Raw genomic sequence first — 19,265 nt, 5'->3', positions numbered from 1 at the left:
AGTCTTTGATGTACAAATATTTGATCCTTTCATGCGTATGGAGACGTGATTTATATTCCTGATGCGCCGTGCGTCCTCGCTGAGTCTTTAGGACGCTGTCCATCACTGAGGTGTTGGATCCTTCAGTCAGTGATCTCAGGTTCTGAAGAAGTTCACAACACTTTTCTAGAGGTTATTTCTTTTTTGGGAAGTTTTTACTTATTTTTTTGATAGAGAGAAAAGTAAGAGTGAAAGTTGTCTGTCACGGACGAAGCTGAAACGGACTTCAGTCATCAGTCTTTATTCAGCGTTAAGTTGGACACCAGTGCTTCTGAAGTGGATTTGTTCTCCCCGGGATGAGAACGGGCAGTTCAAACTCTGTTCAATCCCCAGAGTTTTGGGAACTGTTTTAAAACGAGCAAGATTATCCTCCAATTAAAAGCAATAAAAAGGAAAAAATGACAAAAATCTAACTAATGATAACTTCAAACTTGTAAAAATGGTTTAACATCTATTTAAAACTCGTGGTTTGAAGGATGTTTATTACTTGTAAGTTTCCTCATCATGAGCTAATTCATTAAACATCAGCCAAAGTAACTCATCACGTCTGTCAAACACAGTAATGGACAAACGAGGACGTTACCGTCGTGCTAATAACCGTCAGCGTCCGTCCTGTGTCCTCTGGACAATCTGTGAGCTCTCGTGTCCTTTCCTGACTAATTAGTATCCATCAGTTTACATTTACATACATTTACATTCACGTGATGCAGATGGTCGTGGTCAGTAGAGAAGATGAATAATTCATCAGCAACAAGCAGCGAGGAGCAGTTCAAGGGTGAAGAGAGTTTACTGCTGCTGGATTATTGATGATTCATCAATAATCCAAGGGTTTGATTCATTAGAACAATTAAACACTTTGTGTAACTTTTAATTCTGCCTGTAGTTTAAAGTCATTTATAATATATATATAAGGTTGATAACTTTTATAACTTGATAGAAACACCAAGCTGATTGAAACAGATGCTCAACCTGAATCAGACCAGAATACATTGTCTTAACTTATTTGGACGAACATATATAATGTGTTATTTTATATATATATATATATATATATATGATTAACACCATGAATAAACATGGCGTATTCTGTTTTTCTTCTGCAGACGCAGCTGAATATTCTCCTGGAGAAGCTCCGCAGCACGGTGAGTTCCTCCTGCTTCTTCTACGTGGTGATGGTTTCATGCTGCAGGCCTCACAGGGAAGCTCCCGTCATTCACTAGAATATCTGTGCTTCTCCCCTCATGTGTGGATGCTTGTGTCCTGCAGGGCTCCAGCTTCATCCGCTGCATTAAACCCAACCTGAAGATGATCAGCCACCAGTTTGAAGGAGCTCAGATCCTGTCCCAGCTGCAGTGCTCCGGTCAGTGGCGTTTCCTCTGCTTCCACCTGTAGCTGCAGAGAGGAGCTGGAGAGTCGTTCTCGTAAAAATAAAGTTCTGTGAGACCATAAAACTGAATTAAAGATAATGACTATCTGCCGCAGCTCCTCTAATAGAACCTGAGTAAAGAAGAACCAGGATTAATGTGTTGGCATTTCAACAACACTCCAGCCGTGGGCTCCTCACCCGCTCCTCTCTTATCCTTGATATCCACCCACACGGCGGTGCGTCACTTTTTAGGCTTTTTTATCTGAAATATCTGCTGCCAAAAAAAACCCCTGTGTAGTCCTGCAGGATTCAGACTTCCTGTCCGACCCCATCGCTCCTTTACTCCATCCAGTTGTTTTGTTATTTGATATCTCTATGGTTCCAGCTCAAGGTAATGATCTCACAATGCAGCGTCAGAGAAAAGTCAACCAGCACAAAGAGTGTGTCTTATTATTATATTATATTATATGTGTTATACGTTATATCTCATCAGAGCTGTCTCGTAACAGACGACTGTCGATTTGAGCTAAAACCTCAGTTCTGAAATAAATCAATTATTTCTTAAGCTGCTTTCATTTAGCAGTGTTATGCACTTTATTCCGTCCCAGGGTGTGTACATGTAATCAGGGATATCATCAGGAATTATTATTTACTGCTGGAAGCTACGGAAAAATATGGTAGAAATAATTTGAGGCCATATCATCTCGTCATATGTTAATTCTTTGACATTAAAATGTGATTACGTACGAGTATTAAAAGATCTTGAGTCCCTGTAGAATCTCTGCGAACTGGATTTCTGTGACTTTGACCTCGATGTCCTCAACTTGTTCAATTCCCCAAAAAATAAAAGAAGTGCGCCGCCCCCTCCTCGCTCAGGTTCAGAGGAGAAGACATTACGAGCCGCGGTTTAATATCCTCAGAGATTCTGCTTTTTGCCGTCAACCACACAAACCCAACGATGCCCCGCTCTGATACCGCAGCCCGTCTTTTATCAGCTTTATTGGACTGGGAATCGAAGCTGTGATAGTTTGCAGGAGACGGGGGGGGGGAGCCCCGCGTGCACAGACATGATGTGGTTAGGTCCAGAAATGGGATGTTCAGCAACCAAACAGAACTTTTCCATTATGGTTTGCACTCCTGAAAATAAGATTTAGATGTAATCTGGGTTCTCCGACCGCAGCGTCCACGGGGCTCAGAGGGCTGAAGGAAAACAGTGACACTCTTAAGCTGTGCGATACCTCGCACGGTAGAAGCAGGACTCAATAAAGCAGCGAGTGATTTTACGAGGAGCCAGCGGAGCGAGACTAAGACCCGGACAAATGTTCACAAACTCTGCTCCACTTGAATATGAAGCTTCAGGGTTTCTTAGGCTTTAGTCTGGTTTCAGTGCCTATTCTCCAAAAGGGCTGCAAGGTGAAAACACGCAATTTAAAATATTGCCTTGTGATTGTGGAGATCTCGGGTTCTGCACCGTTTTCTTTGCAGGGGGAATTACAACTGGAGGTTGGATATGAATAACTGAATATGCAGCTGGGGCCTCGTAATCAGAGTTCCAGCTTTATCCGAATACACAAGAGGAAAGTTGAATCATCGCTCTGACGACGTTTTCTGAATCCTCTGACAGAATTAGCATCTGTTAGCCGTGCTAGCGCTGTGGCTCTGAGAGGCAGCGTCTGTTTTATATACTGAAATATCAGATAATGTAAGAGGTTGAGTTATGATGATGGTTTTCTTTACGTCATACTTTCTGTTTAATAGTTGTGTTGTTTGCGGAAACTGCTTAATGTTGTGGAGCAGATTGTCAAAGTCTTGTGAGAAGGAGCCTCGGCTGTGAAGGAACTTAATGACAGTTCCAAACTGGGCCGGCAGGATTTACACTGAATGACAATTAGCAGCATCTGTCTGGAAATGAGCTCTTTGATCCGAGGTGTTCAAGTTGAACTGAGCCGACTCGTCTGGATCCAGCGTGCGGAGGGAAACGTGCCGACAACACAACCGGCGACAGACTGCGACGACAAACAGGGAAAGGTCACAAAGTGTACAAGTGAAGTACACAAGGAGACATGGAGCTGCTGAGCTTGATATTACTCTGTTGGGCAGTGATTTGGTCTTTGTACCCGGTGTTAATGTTGTGAATGAGAGTTTTCATTGTGCCGTCGACTCTCCTGCTGTGAAAGTGTTCCAACCCCCCCCCCTCTCTGACCCCTCCCTGTTTCCGTAGGTATGGTGTCAGTGCTGGACCTGATGCAGGGCGGCTTCCCCTCCAGGGCGCCGTTCCACGAGCTCTACAACATGTACCAGAAGTACATGCCTCCCAAACTCACCCGCCTGGACCCACGCCTCTTCTGCAAGGTCAGTGCTTTGAGCCGCAGCCCCCCCCCCCCCCCCCCCGGTCCTCACCCAACTCTTCATTATGATCTTGATTATATATTTATTGTGAGTTGTATGGACGTCCTGTGTGTTTGTGTCGCAGGCCTTGTTCAAAGCTCTGGGACTGAATGAGAACGACTACAAGTTCGGCCTGACCAGAGTGTTTTTCCGGCCCGGGAAGGTGAGACCTTTTGAAAGCTGCTTTCTTCCCTGAGGCACCGGCTCATACACGTTATAAACTGTTCTCCTGAAGCAGAGCGGGAGGAGTATTACTCACTTTGGCTGCTGAGGTGAGCTGAGGTTTGTTTTAACGATCTAACGGCAACAGATGGAGTTTTCATTCCTCCACCAGATGAATAATTCATCACATTTGGGTTCGACACATGTTTTCCAGGACGGGTCTGCGTCGAACTAACTGAACCTCAGATTCTGTAGATTTATCTCTGAGGGATGAGTCGGTTAAACTCTGAGGCTTTAATCCCTCTGTCGCTGATCTAAAGTTTCAGGCATCAGATGGAACAAGGTAAATAAACGGAGACATAATGTGTCATGGATCAAATCTGAGGTGAAGCTTTAGTTCTGGTGCTGATCCGAAGCCGGAGGGTCGACGGCTCTGCTGCTCACGAACCACGTTTATCAGGAATCAAACCTGAGAAACTGACAATAACGAGCTGGATAAATAGAAATGTGAGTTCTGCAGCGTCCGTCATTAATGAGGCAGCAGCAGAGGTCAGAGGTCACAGGTCACAGGTCAGAGGTCTCCAGAGGAAAGATCACAACACACGTCACAGTGCAACTTTCACATCAAGTTTACTTGGTGTTGGAGAGAAGTCGGCAGCGCTCACACGATCCTGGATCATAAAAGATGCATGAAGGAAGAAGAGATAAATATGTAGCTCCATGCTCCTGGACATGTTTAGTGAAACACATGTGCAGTGCAGATGTTGCTGCACGTTACTGAGGATTTAATTTGCTTATATATAAAATATCAAATGTTTAATTCATTCATTAATTAATAAATAAATAATTTAAAGTTCTGACCAACTCGTAGATTTTAAAACATAAAGGAAGTCGTTAGTTTTAAAGACAAATCGTTTTCAGTTTCTTTTCAAATTGATGATAAATAATAAATGGTTTTATTCTCTGTTTTTACTGTTAGCTCTTCACAACATACTTTGCTACCCTGTGTGTTTTTTACATATATTTTTGAAAAGGAATCTCAAATCTCCTTAATAAAGCTACTCACTGTATTTTTAACAAACTAAACAAGCTGTTGTTCCTTTACCTTCGTCCAGTTCGCAGAGTTCGACCAGATCATGAAGTCGGACCCGGACCACCTGGCCGAGCTGGTGAAGAAAGTCAACACGTGGCTCATCCACAGCCGGTGGAAGAAGGTCCAGTGGGGCGCTCTGTCCGTCGTCAAACGTAAGCAGCGTCTGTTCAACCCACAGAAACTAACCGGCCATAGAAACAAACCCCGTGGTCTGAATTCATGATCACGTTCAGCAGCTCCTGCGTCACAAGGAGCCTCAGCAGAGGAATCAATGAGCAGGTTGCTGGACGCTCTGCTGCAGGATCCACAAGCTGCAACATCCACTATGTCTGGATGCAGAAAGTTGCTGGAGTTTAACGACCACATGAGAAACGGGGGGAAGTTTCCAGGGCAGCTGCTGCTGTGTGTTGCCTCAGCTTTGTTTACTCCTGCTTCTGCTTTCATCACATGGCACTTGCAGGCAGAGCCGACCCAGCAATAACCAGTCCGTCAGACAGAGGAAGACGTCGGTGTTTAATAGTTAAATAGACGTCGTAACAGAAATCATAAAACCCTCTGGTTCCTCGTATGAACCTAAAACTGGCTGCAGTGATTCTCACACAATAAAACAGTTGTTCCTTTTCCTCCTCTGTCCATCACAGCTTTTACTTTCTCTACGTTCTCTGCTTATCGCTCTGGGTTTTGTCCAGGCAGACGTGTCCTGGGAGTCCGAGCGTGTGAACAAACACACAGATCAGCATGCACAGATGGCCTCGCCTAAACACCCAGGAGTCCTTGTGGACGGAGCAGAGTGCAACAGCAAAGCAAACCATGGGCGGGACATGTGCAGCAGAGACAGACTGATGTTAATACTGTGAGGGCGAGCTCCTGGAGGTGAGGGGGTGCGTCTGTCTGAGGTTTATCACTGACGAGAGTCCACGCCAGTCACTGCTCGTATCAGAGCACCTCTCTCTCTCTGTCTGACTCCATCTGCTGTAATACGTTCTGCCTCTGGTTCAGGGGAGAGGAAGTTCCCCTTCACCTGAGAGATGTTTCACTGACTCTCAAACGCTGCGCAGCAGAGTGTGGACTGTAAATGAAGATGGACGACACGTCTCCACCTCCTCCAGCTGCACAAACATCAAGCTAAAATAACCATCTTGTGCTTTTTTATTGAGTCTAATGATTCATCCTCGTCTCAGCCTCACGAACTGCCGTCGTGCACGTGGAGCAGAAGAGTCTCGTGCCTCCAGACGCTGTTCTGTGCACTGACGTGTTTTTAAGTGCACACATTTTGAGTCTGTGCAGCAGAGATCGTGGCGTAGATCTGTAGTATCAAGGTTCTGCACAAAGACGTGTTCGACCAATCAGGAGTCAGTGTCAGCTGTCAATCATCAGCCTGTTTTTATATCATCAAATAACTGATTCAAACCAAACTGATCAGAAACACTGGAACAAACATCAGTGAGATAAGAACTACTACTATCTACTGGTCCATGTCCCGTCTGCTAACATGGAGGCGGGTTTATGACCTATACTGCAGCCAGACACCAGGGGGCGACACTCTGTCGTCCACCTTTATTTACACTCTATGATCTAAAAACATCCGAGGTCTAAGACCCTGCTGCTCCATCGATATAGAAATGTCTCTGCTGAGGTTCTGTGTCGTCGTTCATTCTGTGAATAGTGAATTGTTCTCGTGGTTTAGATTCTGCAGACTTTCTGTCTTTGTAAAGAAAAAGCATCAGCTGTGATTGGATTCGGTCTCTTGGGTCTCGCTGCTGTTTCTGTCCCGCACATGAAGTCTGGAGTGAGAGCGCTGGAGAGCGAGGGAGAAGCCGAGCTGCAGAGATGACGGGTGAAAGATAAATAGAGACGCAGATCGATAACATCGCTGCTCGCTGCCAAATTCATTTCATCTTGTTGTGACCTCAGAATATTTCACTTGTGCACAGAAGGACTTTGTATTAAATGAACGTATTTCACTGATCGCTGTGACTGAGCAGGATGATTCTGTGTTTCTCTCTGCTGCCACTGAAACGGTCCACCCCTGGTGGTTGAACACGATAATGCGCTTTGGCAGCACTGGGCCTGTGTCCACTTCCTGCCAAAAACTGCTCATTGTCAATTTGATCAATGAGCAGAACAAACAGTGGGAGAGAAGTGAAGAGACCTGAGATATGTGATACAATTTCATATTGTGATGATCTAAACAATACGTTTTTATTTAGAATTCTCCAGTCAAATGTCAAAACTGACAACAAATATTATTGAAATATACTTTATTTGATTTGACGACACACAGATGTTACATCTTATTTTTCAATATGAACTCGATCATATGAAAACGATGTTCTGGATCTTTGCTGGAGGAAATGCTCTCTGGATTTTTCTATATTTCCTCTGATCTGCACAAATCTATTCCTCGTGTTTTTCAAACAACCAAGTTCAACCCTGTGAACGTCTTCATCCTCCTCGTGTTTAACTGACTTGTCGCCGTATGAAAGTTTCCCTCTGACGTTATGAAACAAGAATATTGAGTTGTTTTCTTTTCTTTTCTGTCGTTCACAGTGAAAAACAAGATTTTGTATCGGACCAGTGCCTGTATCCAGATGCAGAAGACTGTTCGGATGTGGCTCTGCAGGAAGAAGCACAAGCCAAGGTGGGTTCCTTCCTTCCTTCCTTCCTTGCTTCCTTCCTTCCTTCCATTCTCCCATCCGTCTCATTTCCACTTCCTTCCATTCTCCCATCCGTCTCATTTCCACTTCCTTCCCTTCATTCTCTTCACTTCCCTGCTTCCTCTCCTCCTCTTCTTTCTCGTCATGCCTCATCTCCATTTTCCTCTCGGTTTATCTCCCTTGCTTCCACAGCTCATTTCCTTCCTCCTCTCTTCTCCTCTCTTCCACTTACCCCCCCCTCTTCTTCTCCACTCGTGTGTTTCTTCACTCTCAGATTTTTCACACTCATCTCCCGTGACCTGCCATCCATCCTTTCTCCCTCCATCCCTCCTTTCTCCCTCCATCCCTCCTTTCCTCTCTCCTCTGCTGTCGTTATCACTTCTCCTCACCTCCTCTCCTTCTCATTCTTCCTCGTCCTCATCTGTCCCCTCCTCGTCTTCTTCTTCATTATCTGCCACTTTCACAGCTCACCGGCGTCAGTCTGCCTGGTGCGCACACAGACACACACACACACACACACACACACACACACACACACACACACACACACACACACACACACACACACACAGACACACACAGCCTGTGGGGGGGAGGCAGCTGTGAGAGACGATGCAGGTGAAGAAGAGGAGTTTCTTCTCTCCTCTGTCGGGGGCTCCAGTCTGATCTGTAACCCGCTGGTCCACACTAACAGGCTGCCTGATTGTGTTTGGCTGAGCTGCTGGGGGGGGGGGGGGATGAAACACAGTGTGGTGAACATGAAGTGATGGTGAACTCTCTGTCGTTACAGATAATCTGAGACTTAAATAAACCAGCAGCTTCAAGTTGAACAATTCTTATTCTACAAGATTTACAGAGATTTTCAAAACAGTTTTTCCACCAAATTATTATAAGTTAATAAATGTAAAATCAAATTATTTGACGCGTGACACAGGAGTGAATATGAATAAATTGGAAGAAACATTTGGTTTCTTTAGTCACATTCAGGAGATGACAGGTTGACAGACAGACGAACAGACGGTTTCATGTGCGTCTGTGTTTCAGGATCGACGGGTTGGTGAAGGTGCGTAACCTGAAGACGAGGATGGGTCGCTTCAACGAGGTGGTGGCCGGGCTGAGGGAGGGAAAACAGGAGATGAGCAAACAGATCCAGGACCTGGACTCTGCCATCGACACCCTGATGGTCAAAATCAAGGTGGGTGAGACGGACGGTTCGATTCCCGGGACGTTAAATCCCTGAATTCAGCCTGTGAGTGTTTGTGACGTCTGAGTTCTTCCTCATCGTTCAGTGAAATCCTTCGGTTCTGCCGTCTCCTCTGAGAGACGCACACGTACCCAGAGTCGTCTTTGAAAACAGGGATATCCAGGGTTTGGACTGAAGTGCCTCCCACTCTCAGAGAATGATGGAAAGCATGAAATGATATCACATTCTGCTGCGATTTGAGGAGGCTGCTGAGTCTCCAGATGTAAACCTGGATAAACAAAGATTATCAGAGATATTTCCCCAGAAGGTCGAGTTCCCAAAAGTGTTGAACTGGATTCAACTCGTTTTCTTTCCCTGCCTAATTCTGGCCTGTTGTTCTCGATATAATCTTCCTCCTGGATGTCAAGAAGCGTCTTTTAGTTTAATTTTCCCACTGAGCGTCGTAGCGGTGTGAGTCTGACAGGTGCTCGCCGCACAAAACGCCAGGATTAGAAAGACAAGCGCCGATGGAGGGAGCCTGAGTGTGTGGCGCTCCCGTCACATCAACCCCTGCAGCTTTTGTCTTAGAGCCAGCGGCAGTCAGAGGAAAGACTGTGACAGCAGATGCGTATGAATATTCATCGTCCACGAGACGTTAACACACATCCCTCTTCAGGTTTACAGCGTCTCCCCGTGTGTCCAAGTCAGCCGTCAACTCCTGGAACACCCGGTGACAGTGAACTGAGACATTCCCGATGCTCTCTGAGTTGTTTTAACCTCCGGTGGAGCTGAGATGATGCTTCAGTGTCTGTCTGCAGATCTGACATCACCACAGTCTGGATTTACAGATTTGAGGAAGTGACTGTAGATGTTGCAAAGTCTGAGACCTTGAAGCAGCAAACACAGAAAGTAAAGAAGAAGAATCTAAGAACAGAAATGTATTTAGTGTTTCTGTGCAGTTGATATGTTGATGTTCATATCAGACAGATCCAGTGTGATACTGAATAAAGACAGAACCTCGTAGTTTGGACAAATTTGGTGAAAGCAATTGTTGAAAATGAGTCTGCGTGCGTCTGCGTCCTGTATCTGAGAAACATCCTCATGTTGATTCTGACCTTACGTCCGTCAGAGCACCATCATGACCCGACTCGACATCGACCACGAGTACCAGGCCCTGGTGACCCGGTCGGAGCAGCTGCTGACGGCCATGCAGAACAAGAAGAAGGAGGAGGAGGAGAGGGAGCGGCTGCAGCGCATCCAGGAGGAGATGGACAGGGAGAAGAAGAGGAGGGAGGAGGAGGAGCAGCGCCGCAAGCAGGAGGAGGACGACAGGCGACTGTAAGTGGGAAAATGTATTTGTTCATTTTCAGCCTCTTCACTGAGATGAAACTGGCTTGTTTTGCCGTCACGTACGTAACAAAAAAATTAAGTGCCACTTGTCAAAGTCGGCGTTTTTTGACCTGGCAAAATCCTCTGAGTGAAAACTGCTGCAGTCGACAAATACACTCAGTGTCCACACAGTTTTCAAATGCTCCGACAGGGATTTACATAATGAGGCTGCTGCTCCCAGAGGATTTGTTTTTATAGAAGCTGTAAAGTGTTGTTTCTACACTTTCTGTGCTCAGCGGACTCTTGTTCTCTGTGATTTACGACGAGTAAAAACAGCTTCATCACAGCTTGTTTAAGGTCGTCGACCCAGGGTACCCATGATCCTCTGCTTCCTGACCCAGAAGAGCTGCTGCTGGAACAAATCCAACAAACTCTGTTCACAATTCTTTATGTTTTAACAGTTTCCTGCTGAATATTGGAGATAAACTCTGGTTGTTAATAACTTCAGAGTGTTTTTAACTGATCTCAGTTCAGCTTCACTCTTCAGCTGCAGCTGGTTGTGACAGTTGAAGCTGACTCTGAGTCAGTTCTTCTCCCAGGAGATGGAACCCACTCACCAGAGAACAGACGAGAAGAGAAGTGTATCCAGGATAGAGCCTTGTGGAACTCCGAAACGTCAGGACACCTAATCTTTAATTAGAAACTGCTGCTTGCTTATTTTAGTTATGTGGGTTAGCGATCGCTAACGACCATTCTCTCTACTCCAAGTCAGTGAACCATCATTTTAATGATGTTGCTACGTTTCCATGTGTAGAGAAATCAAGTGTCTGTCTTCCGTCTTATTCTTTATGTGTCGTCCTCTGGTTCCTTCTGATGCCGTTTTACTCAGAAAAGCTCGTTTCCACGTTCGTCCCACGGGTTTGACCTCTGCAGTTCCCCCCCCCCCTCTTTAGAAGGACTGATGGGGGCCGTCGTGTTCGTCACAAACCACTACCCGCTAATATAAGACATTAGAGACAACAGCCTAAATTTAATGGCCCGCGCTCCCCTCACTCAAGTTATGAACTCCCATGATTCACCCGAAGGTCACAGGCTGAAGGTCGAGGAAGCAAACCTTCATAAAGTCACTGACCCTGTAATATCACCATTTATAGGATTTCCCATTTCCTCCCAGATGCAGCTTTAATCCAAACATTATTTATCAGGCCTTGTTCGACCTGTGGAGGGAAACGACTCCCAGCAGACGTCTCTGCTGCTGCGTCAGAGTCTGAACACTTCGTCAGACTCGTCTGGTCGTTTGGCTGATGTTTCTATTCAGAACACACACACACACACACACACACACACACACACACACACACACACACACACATCTTAAGAAGGATTCAATAGAAACTGAAACATGAAATGCAGAAACGCAGCGTTTGAAGGAATGAATGAAAAACCAAACAAATGGATTTTTAAATTTAAGCGCATAAAAAATAGAAATTGGTGCGTACATGTTAGTATTGGTTTTTAAAACGTACCTGAAGTTTGTTATTAAAATAGATTCCAGTGTAAACAAAGGTGAATGATGATGCCGAAGGTCGGGGGGGGAGCCGTCGGAGGAAAGACGTCAGCATCAGTTAGAATGAAGAGAGATATCCAGCTCACTGATCCCACAGTATTTCTCTCTCTGATCTTTGTCTTTTTTATTTATTCTCCTCCGCTGCTCTTTTATACGTCTCCATTTCCTCTGTCCCTGTCTCCATATATTCCTTTCACCCTTTCTTCTTCCCGTCTCATTCATCAACCTGTGTTTTCTTTCATCTCTGTCTCTATCGTGCCGCCCTCCTCTCTTCCTCCTCTCCTCTCTCTCTCTCCTCTTCCTCCCATCAGGAAAGCCGAGATGGAGCTGAAGAGGAAGCAGGACGAGGAGGAGAGGAAGAGGAGGGAGGAGGAGGAGAGGAAGATGCAGGTGGGTGTCGGCTCTGTGGCCCTTTGTTGTTTGAAGCATTGGTTTACTGGAGGGTTTAAGAGTTCAGCTCAGAGGTCAGAGAAACAAACTGGAAACTACAGATGATTCAGTCTCAAAGTGAATCTGAACAATAAGTAGGAATTCAGAGGTCGTCTGAATTACTGAACAGGAAGAAAAACCTGCACCTGAATTTTCACCATCTATCCATCGTCTTCCATGAATCTGAGCTCGGGTCGCAGAGGTAGCCGGCCACATGTGGTACCTCAGAGGTCACCCTCAGAGGTCACCCTCCGAGGTCACCCTCAGAGGTCACCCTCCTCGGAAACGCTTTGCAGCTCTTCCTGGGGGGTCTGAGGCGTTCCCAGGCCTGATGGGATATGTAGTCAGAGCGTCAAGTCAATTTTATTAGAGATTTGTGGATTTTATAATGTCAAACACCTTCTCTCTTTAAAACCCTCAACCCAGATATTGAAAACCTCAGAGACAGAGAAGCAGTAAATACAAGCCGCAGTAGTGGAACTGCAATATGGAGGAAAAGGACTTTAAATTTACGACATAAGATATAATAGCAAACAAAGTGTGATAAAGAGTTTCAGTCGGACTGTAGAAGGTTTGTTTCCTATCCGTCTGCGTAATGAACTTTGCTGACTCGACACATTAAGAAACACTGAAACTCAGACAGCTCGCCGCACGGATCCATTACCGCCTTCGTTCCTCGTGACGGGACGGAGATTAGTAATTTAATCTAAATGAATAATAACGTTACACAAAACAAACCGCAGAGACGCTGATTCATCGCTGGATTAAAGACTCGGTGGCTTCAGCAGAATTTAATCCTTTGTCTGCACAGAAAAGTGATGACATTTCCACTTTTAGATTCGTATTAAAACCTGCAGAAGATCAGTGGATGTCAGTCCAGGTTCAGGACGTTGAAGAGCACAGACCCACCTGTTTCCTGAAGCACGTGTTTCTGCTGAGAGCAGAGAAACCGATCAGGGGGTTTGTTCTCTGATAAACTCACACTCGTCCTTAGAAAACAGATAAATCAAGTGGATTAACTCGTGAAACTGACCTCTGAGGAAGAGGAGGAGCTGGGAGTCCAACATGGAGGAAGATTTGAGGCGAGTGGCATCAAGTTTAATAAGATGTGAAACATCTGTAAACTACAGGCTGTTGCATCAGAGAGAGAGAGAGAGAGAGAGAGAGTTAGCAGGTTTTACAGTTTGACAGGTCAGGAGGTTTTATGCTGATCATCCAGCGTCTCTTCGTCCATCTGTCGCTGCTGCGCCTGGTTCCTCGGGTTCCTCGGGTTCCTCGGCTTCCCCCGGGCGTCGACCCGGCCCGGATCAAGTGCAGATTTTAGCAGCGAGCGGCCAGTGTACAGATCAAAGCCGCTGGCTGGGGGCCCGGAGCCCAGAGCCCCAGGCTGGGTTACCCACAAATAAACCTCCTGCACTTCCCTCAGCTCAGAGCTGTTGGGCTTCTCGTCACGTTCGCCCTCCTCTAAATATTCATGCCTCCCCCTGCAGACTCCAGCAGAGCTCCGGATTCCAGGAGACGAGCTGACGACCGTCGCTCTGTGAAATTCAGATTTTATTTATCTCTTTATCCATATATTCACAGACAGGATCCAAAATATGCAAAGTGCTGAAAAGTGACATTTACTGTGGGTAAATTAGTCTCAGTGAAAAATCAGAGCTGATGTTTAACTGTAACTTCACTCGATGGCAGAACATCAGTGTCAGATGATGTTAGTGCTGCAGATCCATCAAGATGATTAGTGACGAGCTGCAGTCTCCAGGCAGATCTCACTCTGACCTCAGATCAGCTTTCTGCTGCACTGTTCTATCACCGAAATGAGTCCGTAACAGTTTGACTCGTCTGACTCACAGGAAGTAAACACTGAATACCCACCTGCCATTGGACGGCTCGTTCAGTCATCAGACTCCTCCCCTTTCCTCTTGTGGCGTGTTAGTTGTCTGTGCTGAACAAAGTCAGACGATGACTTTAACTAAAGAGGAACATCAGAAAGTTGAGCGCACACATTCAAACCTGATGACAAACAGTCGTTGGACATTAACGATGAAAAGAGAAGAAACGTTTAAACGCGCTTCCACAAACGTTTCCTCCCAGGCAGCGTTTCACAGACTCTTCTTCAGACTGTGCTTCTCATCTGCAATCACAGCTCAGATGGTTTTCTGAGAACCTGAGGCTGGAATGTTCCTGCAGACAGAAACCTAAAGAGTGTGTGTTCAGGTGGAGATGGACCTGCAGCTGCTGGCGGAGCGGGAGGAGGAGGCGTCTCGTCAGAACGTCCTGGAGCAGGAGAGGAGGGACCGGGAGCTGGCGCTGAGGATCGCCCAGAGCGAGTCGGAGCTCATCCCAGAGGAGGCGGCCAGCGACTCGGGCCTGCGCAGGTAAAAACCCTCTGGAACCTTCTCACAGATCTTTGTTTGCTTTCAGTCTCTGTGACCTTGTGATTCTGTGACTGAGGTTTAGTGAGTGGGAGGATTGTTCTGCTGCGTTGTCTCTTTGTCTCTTTGTCTCTTTGTCTCCTTGTCTCTTTGTCTCCTTGTCTCCTGCTGCTGACGGAGGTGTGGAGCTCAACATGTTCTTAAAAAGAAGAAACACTTCAGTTAAATCCACCAACCAATAAGATGCTTAAACAAATAGAAATAATCAGATGTTATTTATTAGATTTCTCTTTAAGAAATGATTTTATTCAAATGAAATGTTTAAAAACTAAATGTTTGATTTATTAACCCTCCTTTCTTTTTGATCAGATTTTATTTCACACATTAAAGAAAATGTGTATTTATAAATAACAATAGACCCAAACAACAACATTTAGCAATAATTGAATTCTAATAATAATTGCTGATTCTATTTCTGCCTCCTCAGTGGAGTCGTCCTGAGGCATCGTGTCTTCAGGTCGTCCGTCTTGTTCTTTAGGACTTCAGGGAATTTCTTTAAATTTGGTACAAACGTTCACTCAGACTCAAAGATGAACTGATGAGATTCTGATGGTCAAAGGTCAAAGGTCACGGTGTATTTTTATCTCAGACTGTATCTCAAGTGTGACTTCAGGGACCCTCATGAGTCCGTATGAGTGGAACTGCTCTGGTTGGTGGAGACAAACAACCACAGAGATGATTCTCGTCTATTCTGAAGCTTCACTCTGGTTATTAAAGGTCAAAGGTTGAAAAGTTTATCCTCTGACCTCCATGAGCTCGACGAGATGAAACCAGCTTTTGATACTGAGTCCTCTGCCATGAGCGGCTCAGCCTGACCTCAGAAATTAGAAATCGTAGAGTTATTAAAACCAATCTGCTGCTTTGAGAAGTGTAAAGAAAAATAAACTTTCCAGATGAAGCTCTCTTCAGTCTGGTCACGTCTCAGTCCGACAGGAAGTGTGACAGGAAGTGTGACAGGAAGTGTGACGGGTCAGCAGGCGAACTAGATGATTTAACAGCAGCTGGGGATGTGGTGCTTTCCTCACAGTGTTGGTTCGGTGAAACTTTTATGATCCACTGATGATGCATCACGATCTGTCAACAGCCACAGAGACGGAGGAAAGTCCAGATTTCTCTTTGCTCCTGTCGTCTCCTGCAGATCAGCTTCCTGCTGACGGAATAAAACACCATCTCCATTTCTGTGTTTAACCATCTTCTTCTTCTTTGTTTTCTTTTGTTTCTTCCTCCCAGCAACGGCTCTTCAGTTCCATCGTCCCCAGAGAGAGCAGCGTAAGACCCGGAGCTTTACCCCTTTAACTGAACCCCCGATCCCACCTGCCTCCGACCTCTCAATCTGAAACCTCCATCCCCTGCATGCTGTAACAATCTGCCAGCTCAGAGCTGCAGCTAACAGAGTCACTGCTTCAACAAATCTCATTGTGATGCTTATCTATTCAAACGCAATCAGATCTTTGTAAAATTTCAGTTTGATAAACGCGAATCTCGTCCCCTGATTCTGAGTTTGGAAGGTGAATCTCTCCTGATGAGTCGCGGGGGGATCACTTCTCCTCCTGATTGGTTTCTTGTGTTGTGCAGACTCATAATCCCATAATCCTCTGTTCACAGCGCTGCCGGAACCGCAAAGCTGACGAGCATGAGCATGTAGGTTTCCTCTCCACGCACCCAACACCTTCAGGACACCGTGTGGCGTCACGTGTAGATGTTGTTAGTTAGAGAAGCTGGTTCAGAGAAGCTTCCCGACACGTTGACGCAGTGCGAGCGGGTTGTGGTACGGCGCCGGCTCGTGGGCCTCAGCACGCCCTCGCTCTCCTGTAGTAGAGGCCGCCTCACGCCGCTCCAGGACGTTGAAGTGGTTCATCGTAGCTGCTCGTGCACCAGAAGCGCTCAGTTCTCTCAAGTGTTTATTTTACTCTTCCTCTCGTAGTGAACTTCACATCACTTCAGTGTTTTCAGTTTCCTCTCTGAACTTCCTGAAGCTGTTTGAAAGCAAAGTCGATCTATTCAGGTTTATTTAAGAAGAACAGGCCACACACGTTCATTTCTTCATCTTCATCCACTCGTCTTCTTCATCCACTCAAACCTTTTTCTTTCACTCACTTTTGTTCTTAGTCTTTTTTCTTTTTTTTATCTTGTTCACTGGCAGTAAAATGAATTTAATATATTTCTGCCTTCTGCTTAGAAATAATTTCATAACAACATAAAGACTCATGGAAATAAGTCATTCGCCAAACGTGAATAGACATTACATTTCTTTCAAAATACATTTTACAACATTTGAACTACATTTCTAAAAGTTTATATTATTCATTTTTCTCAATTCTTCATCTTTTATTTTTCCATGTTTTCCATGTTTTTGTATTTCATTTCTTAATTGTTTAGTTTTTTCTTCTCATGTTTCTTCCTCATTCGTTCTTTATCGTGTTTTCTGTCGACTCTAAATATTTTTGTGTTCATCACACTTCATGTTAACAACTTTTTTTTTCTCCATGTCGGCACCTTCGTGCTTTTCAGGGAACAAATGGCCAAAGAAATGTCTGAACTTCTGGCTCGGTGGGTAGAACTCACTCACTCACTCAATCAATCACTCAATCAATCAATCAATCAATCAATCAATCAATCAAAGTTTATTTGTATCGCCCATATTCACAAAACACAATTTGTCTCAGGGCTTCAACAAGGTGCGACATCCTCTTAACCAATCAAATCTTCAGATTGACTCAGTTATTGATTGAAACGTCCTCTGAATGATAAATGTAATTTAAGAATGAACAGTTTAATTGATTAATGTATCTATAGGTTGTTGATTGATGTTTATTTGTCTCATTTATCTGCCGACCTCGAAACTACAAATGTAAAGAGTTTAAGGAAAGCTTAGACTGAATGAATCAGTTTAAATGTTGCTGCAGTGTCGAGTTTTCAAAGCCCTGTTGATCGAGTCCGGAGCGATGGCGTTGAGCCGAGTTGAATTTCCCGCCCTCGTTAGCGTTGACCTCTCATCGACCCCGGCAGGTGACTGAGCACTTTCTCCTCGGGTCCCTGCGCCGCTCGTGTTCCCCTGGATGTGAAGGAGCGACGTGGTTCCTCGTCTGTCGGCTAATTGGCTCAGGCCGCCCGTCACAACTCAAAAAAGACAGGAAGTTGGAGCAGCAGGTGACTGCAGCGATCAGCCGCTAAGCACGCTGCCAGAGCTCGCCACACGCTCCCGGGAACACGGCTCCGAGGGCCAGCTCCCGCTAATCGTGGGTCGCAGAGCCATCCAATAGGATTAAAGAAGCAGCAGGGCCCCACCTCCAACTTCCTGTTGTTCTAAAAAGGGTAAATCCCGGTCACGGATTACCGGGCCTGTCAGCAGCGTGCGCGGCCCACAGCTGGAGAGGAGCAGCACGCCTCACGCTGCCTAACGCTCGTTTGTAATTTGACAGAGCGAGATGCCGTCTGTCTTCCTGGCGACTGGGACAGCATGCGTCCCCTGGATGGCGTCCTCACACCCGTAGACCTCTGCTGTAGAAACTGACTCTGTCCGTCTAACAGTGACGAACACCCCCCCCCCCCCCCTCACTGTCACCCTAACATCTGTAGCTGTTTCTCACATCTGTGATTCTTCTTCCTGTTCCTGTGGCGCCCTGCAGGTGGGCGGAGTTTACTGAGACAGGTTGCAAACAGCCTTTTATTCACTGCTGCTCAACTTATTCCAGATGTTCTCTTATTGGTAATTTATGGTCACAGATTATGGAGAAGATTCTTTGACTCTTTATTTTATGAATCTCAACACGTCCTCTCTTCCTTTTAATAGGACATTAAAATTTTATTCGCATCGTAGAAATAAAAGTAATAAATGGAAAATCCATCATGACTTTGACAGATCTGTTGGCAGGTGTCAAATTTACAGCTTCGATATTCTCACTGGTGAATAAAAAGTCTCCTGAGACGCCGTCAGTAAACTCCGCCCTCATGTTTCTTTACAAATTAATATTTTCCTTGAAAACCCTTTTCGACCCAAGCTCCAAACCAAGCGAATAGCCCCGCCCACTGACGTCCACGCCCCGCTCTGACCCTTTGTCGCTGACCTCCTGCGCTCCTTCTCGTTTCCTGTCAGAGGTCCACAGGTGCAGGCGTCCAAGGCGGCTGCCGGCGCCAAGAAGTACGAACTGAGCAAGTGGAAGTACGCTGAGCTGCGGGACTCCATCAACACCTCGTGTGGTGAGTGTCACACTTTGTCAGGTCTCCTGGTCTCCTGGTCTGTTTTCATGTGACGCTGACATGGATGTTCATGGTCCCCAGGGGAGGAAGTACCACCACGAGTTTTCCACTTAAGCCTAAATCCTGGGTTTTAATTGAGTTTATCGATGTTCCTGGTGTCCAGAGGTTGAATAGTGTTGATCCGCTCATCTGTCCCAGAGCTTCAGCCTCTTGTCTCCATGTCTGCGCTGCACGTCAACATGAGTCATGAGCACGTTCTTGCTCCCAGAGGATGAACTGGTTTGATTTTAATTTCCAGGGCTGTGATCAGGTCAGAACAACTTTATAAACACTCGTGTCCGAATGTGTCAGGAAGAACAAAACAAACAAAATACATAGAAAAACCTATTTGTAGATTTTCATTTTCATTTTAAATTC

General features: G+C 45.6%; 1 protein-coding gene across 3 annotated transcripts in view; it reads left to right on the top strand.

Moving 5' to 3' along the window:
• myo6a (myosin VIa) overlaps positions 1 to 19,265 on the top strand; it is a 75,273-nt gene that overhangs the window by 50,525 nt on the left and 5,483 nt on the right. For 2 of the 3 annotated variants that reach the window (XM_034580587.1, XM_034580588.1), the window contains exons 19-32: positions 1,143 to 1,181; positions 1,306 to 1,399; positions 3,627 to 3,757; positions 3,879 to 3,956; positions 5,071 to 5,200; positions 7,599 to 7,689; positions 8,750 to 8,900; positions 10,018 to 10,226; positions 12,096 to 12,174; positions 14,431 to 14,591; positions 15,879 to 15,917; positions 16,254 to 16,289; positions 17,160 to 17,198; positions 18,745 to 18,848. In XM_034580587.1, the coding sequence (XP_034436478.1) occupies positions 1,143 to 1,181; positions 1,306 to 1,399; positions 3,627 to 3,757; positions 3,879 to 3,956; positions 5,071 to 5,200; positions 7,599 to 7,689; positions 8,750 to 8,900; positions 10,018 to 10,226; positions 12,096 to 12,174; positions 14,431 to 14,591; positions 15,879 to 15,917; positions 16,254 to 16,289; positions 17,160 to 17,198; positions 18,745 to 18,848 (1,381 nt within the window). The remainder of the gene's footprint in view (positions 1 to 1,142; positions 1,182 to 1,305; positions 1,400 to 3,626; positions 3,758 to 3,878; positions 3,957 to 5,070; positions 5,201 to 7,598; positions 7,690 to 8,749; positions 8,901 to 10,017; positions 10,227 to 12,095; positions 12,175 to 14,430; positions 14,592 to 15,878; positions 15,918 to 16,253; positions 16,290 to 17,159; positions 17,199 to 18,744; positions 18,849 to 19,265) is intronic. The other variant, XM_034580589.1, reaches the window with a different exon arrangement.

This window comes from Hippoglossus hippoglossus, chromosome 24 (assembly GCF_009819705.1).
Source record: "Hippoglossus hippoglossus isolate fHipHip1 chromosome 24, fHipHip1.pri, whole genome shotgun sequence".
Classification (NCBI taxonomy): domain Eukaryota; kingdom Metazoa; phylum Chordata; class Actinopteri; order Pleuronectiformes; family Pleuronectidae; genus Hippoglossus; species Hippoglossus hippoglossus.
The sequence above is the reverse complement of the archived record's forward strand: the minus strand, read 5'-3'. Positions and strand labels throughout refer to the sequence as shown.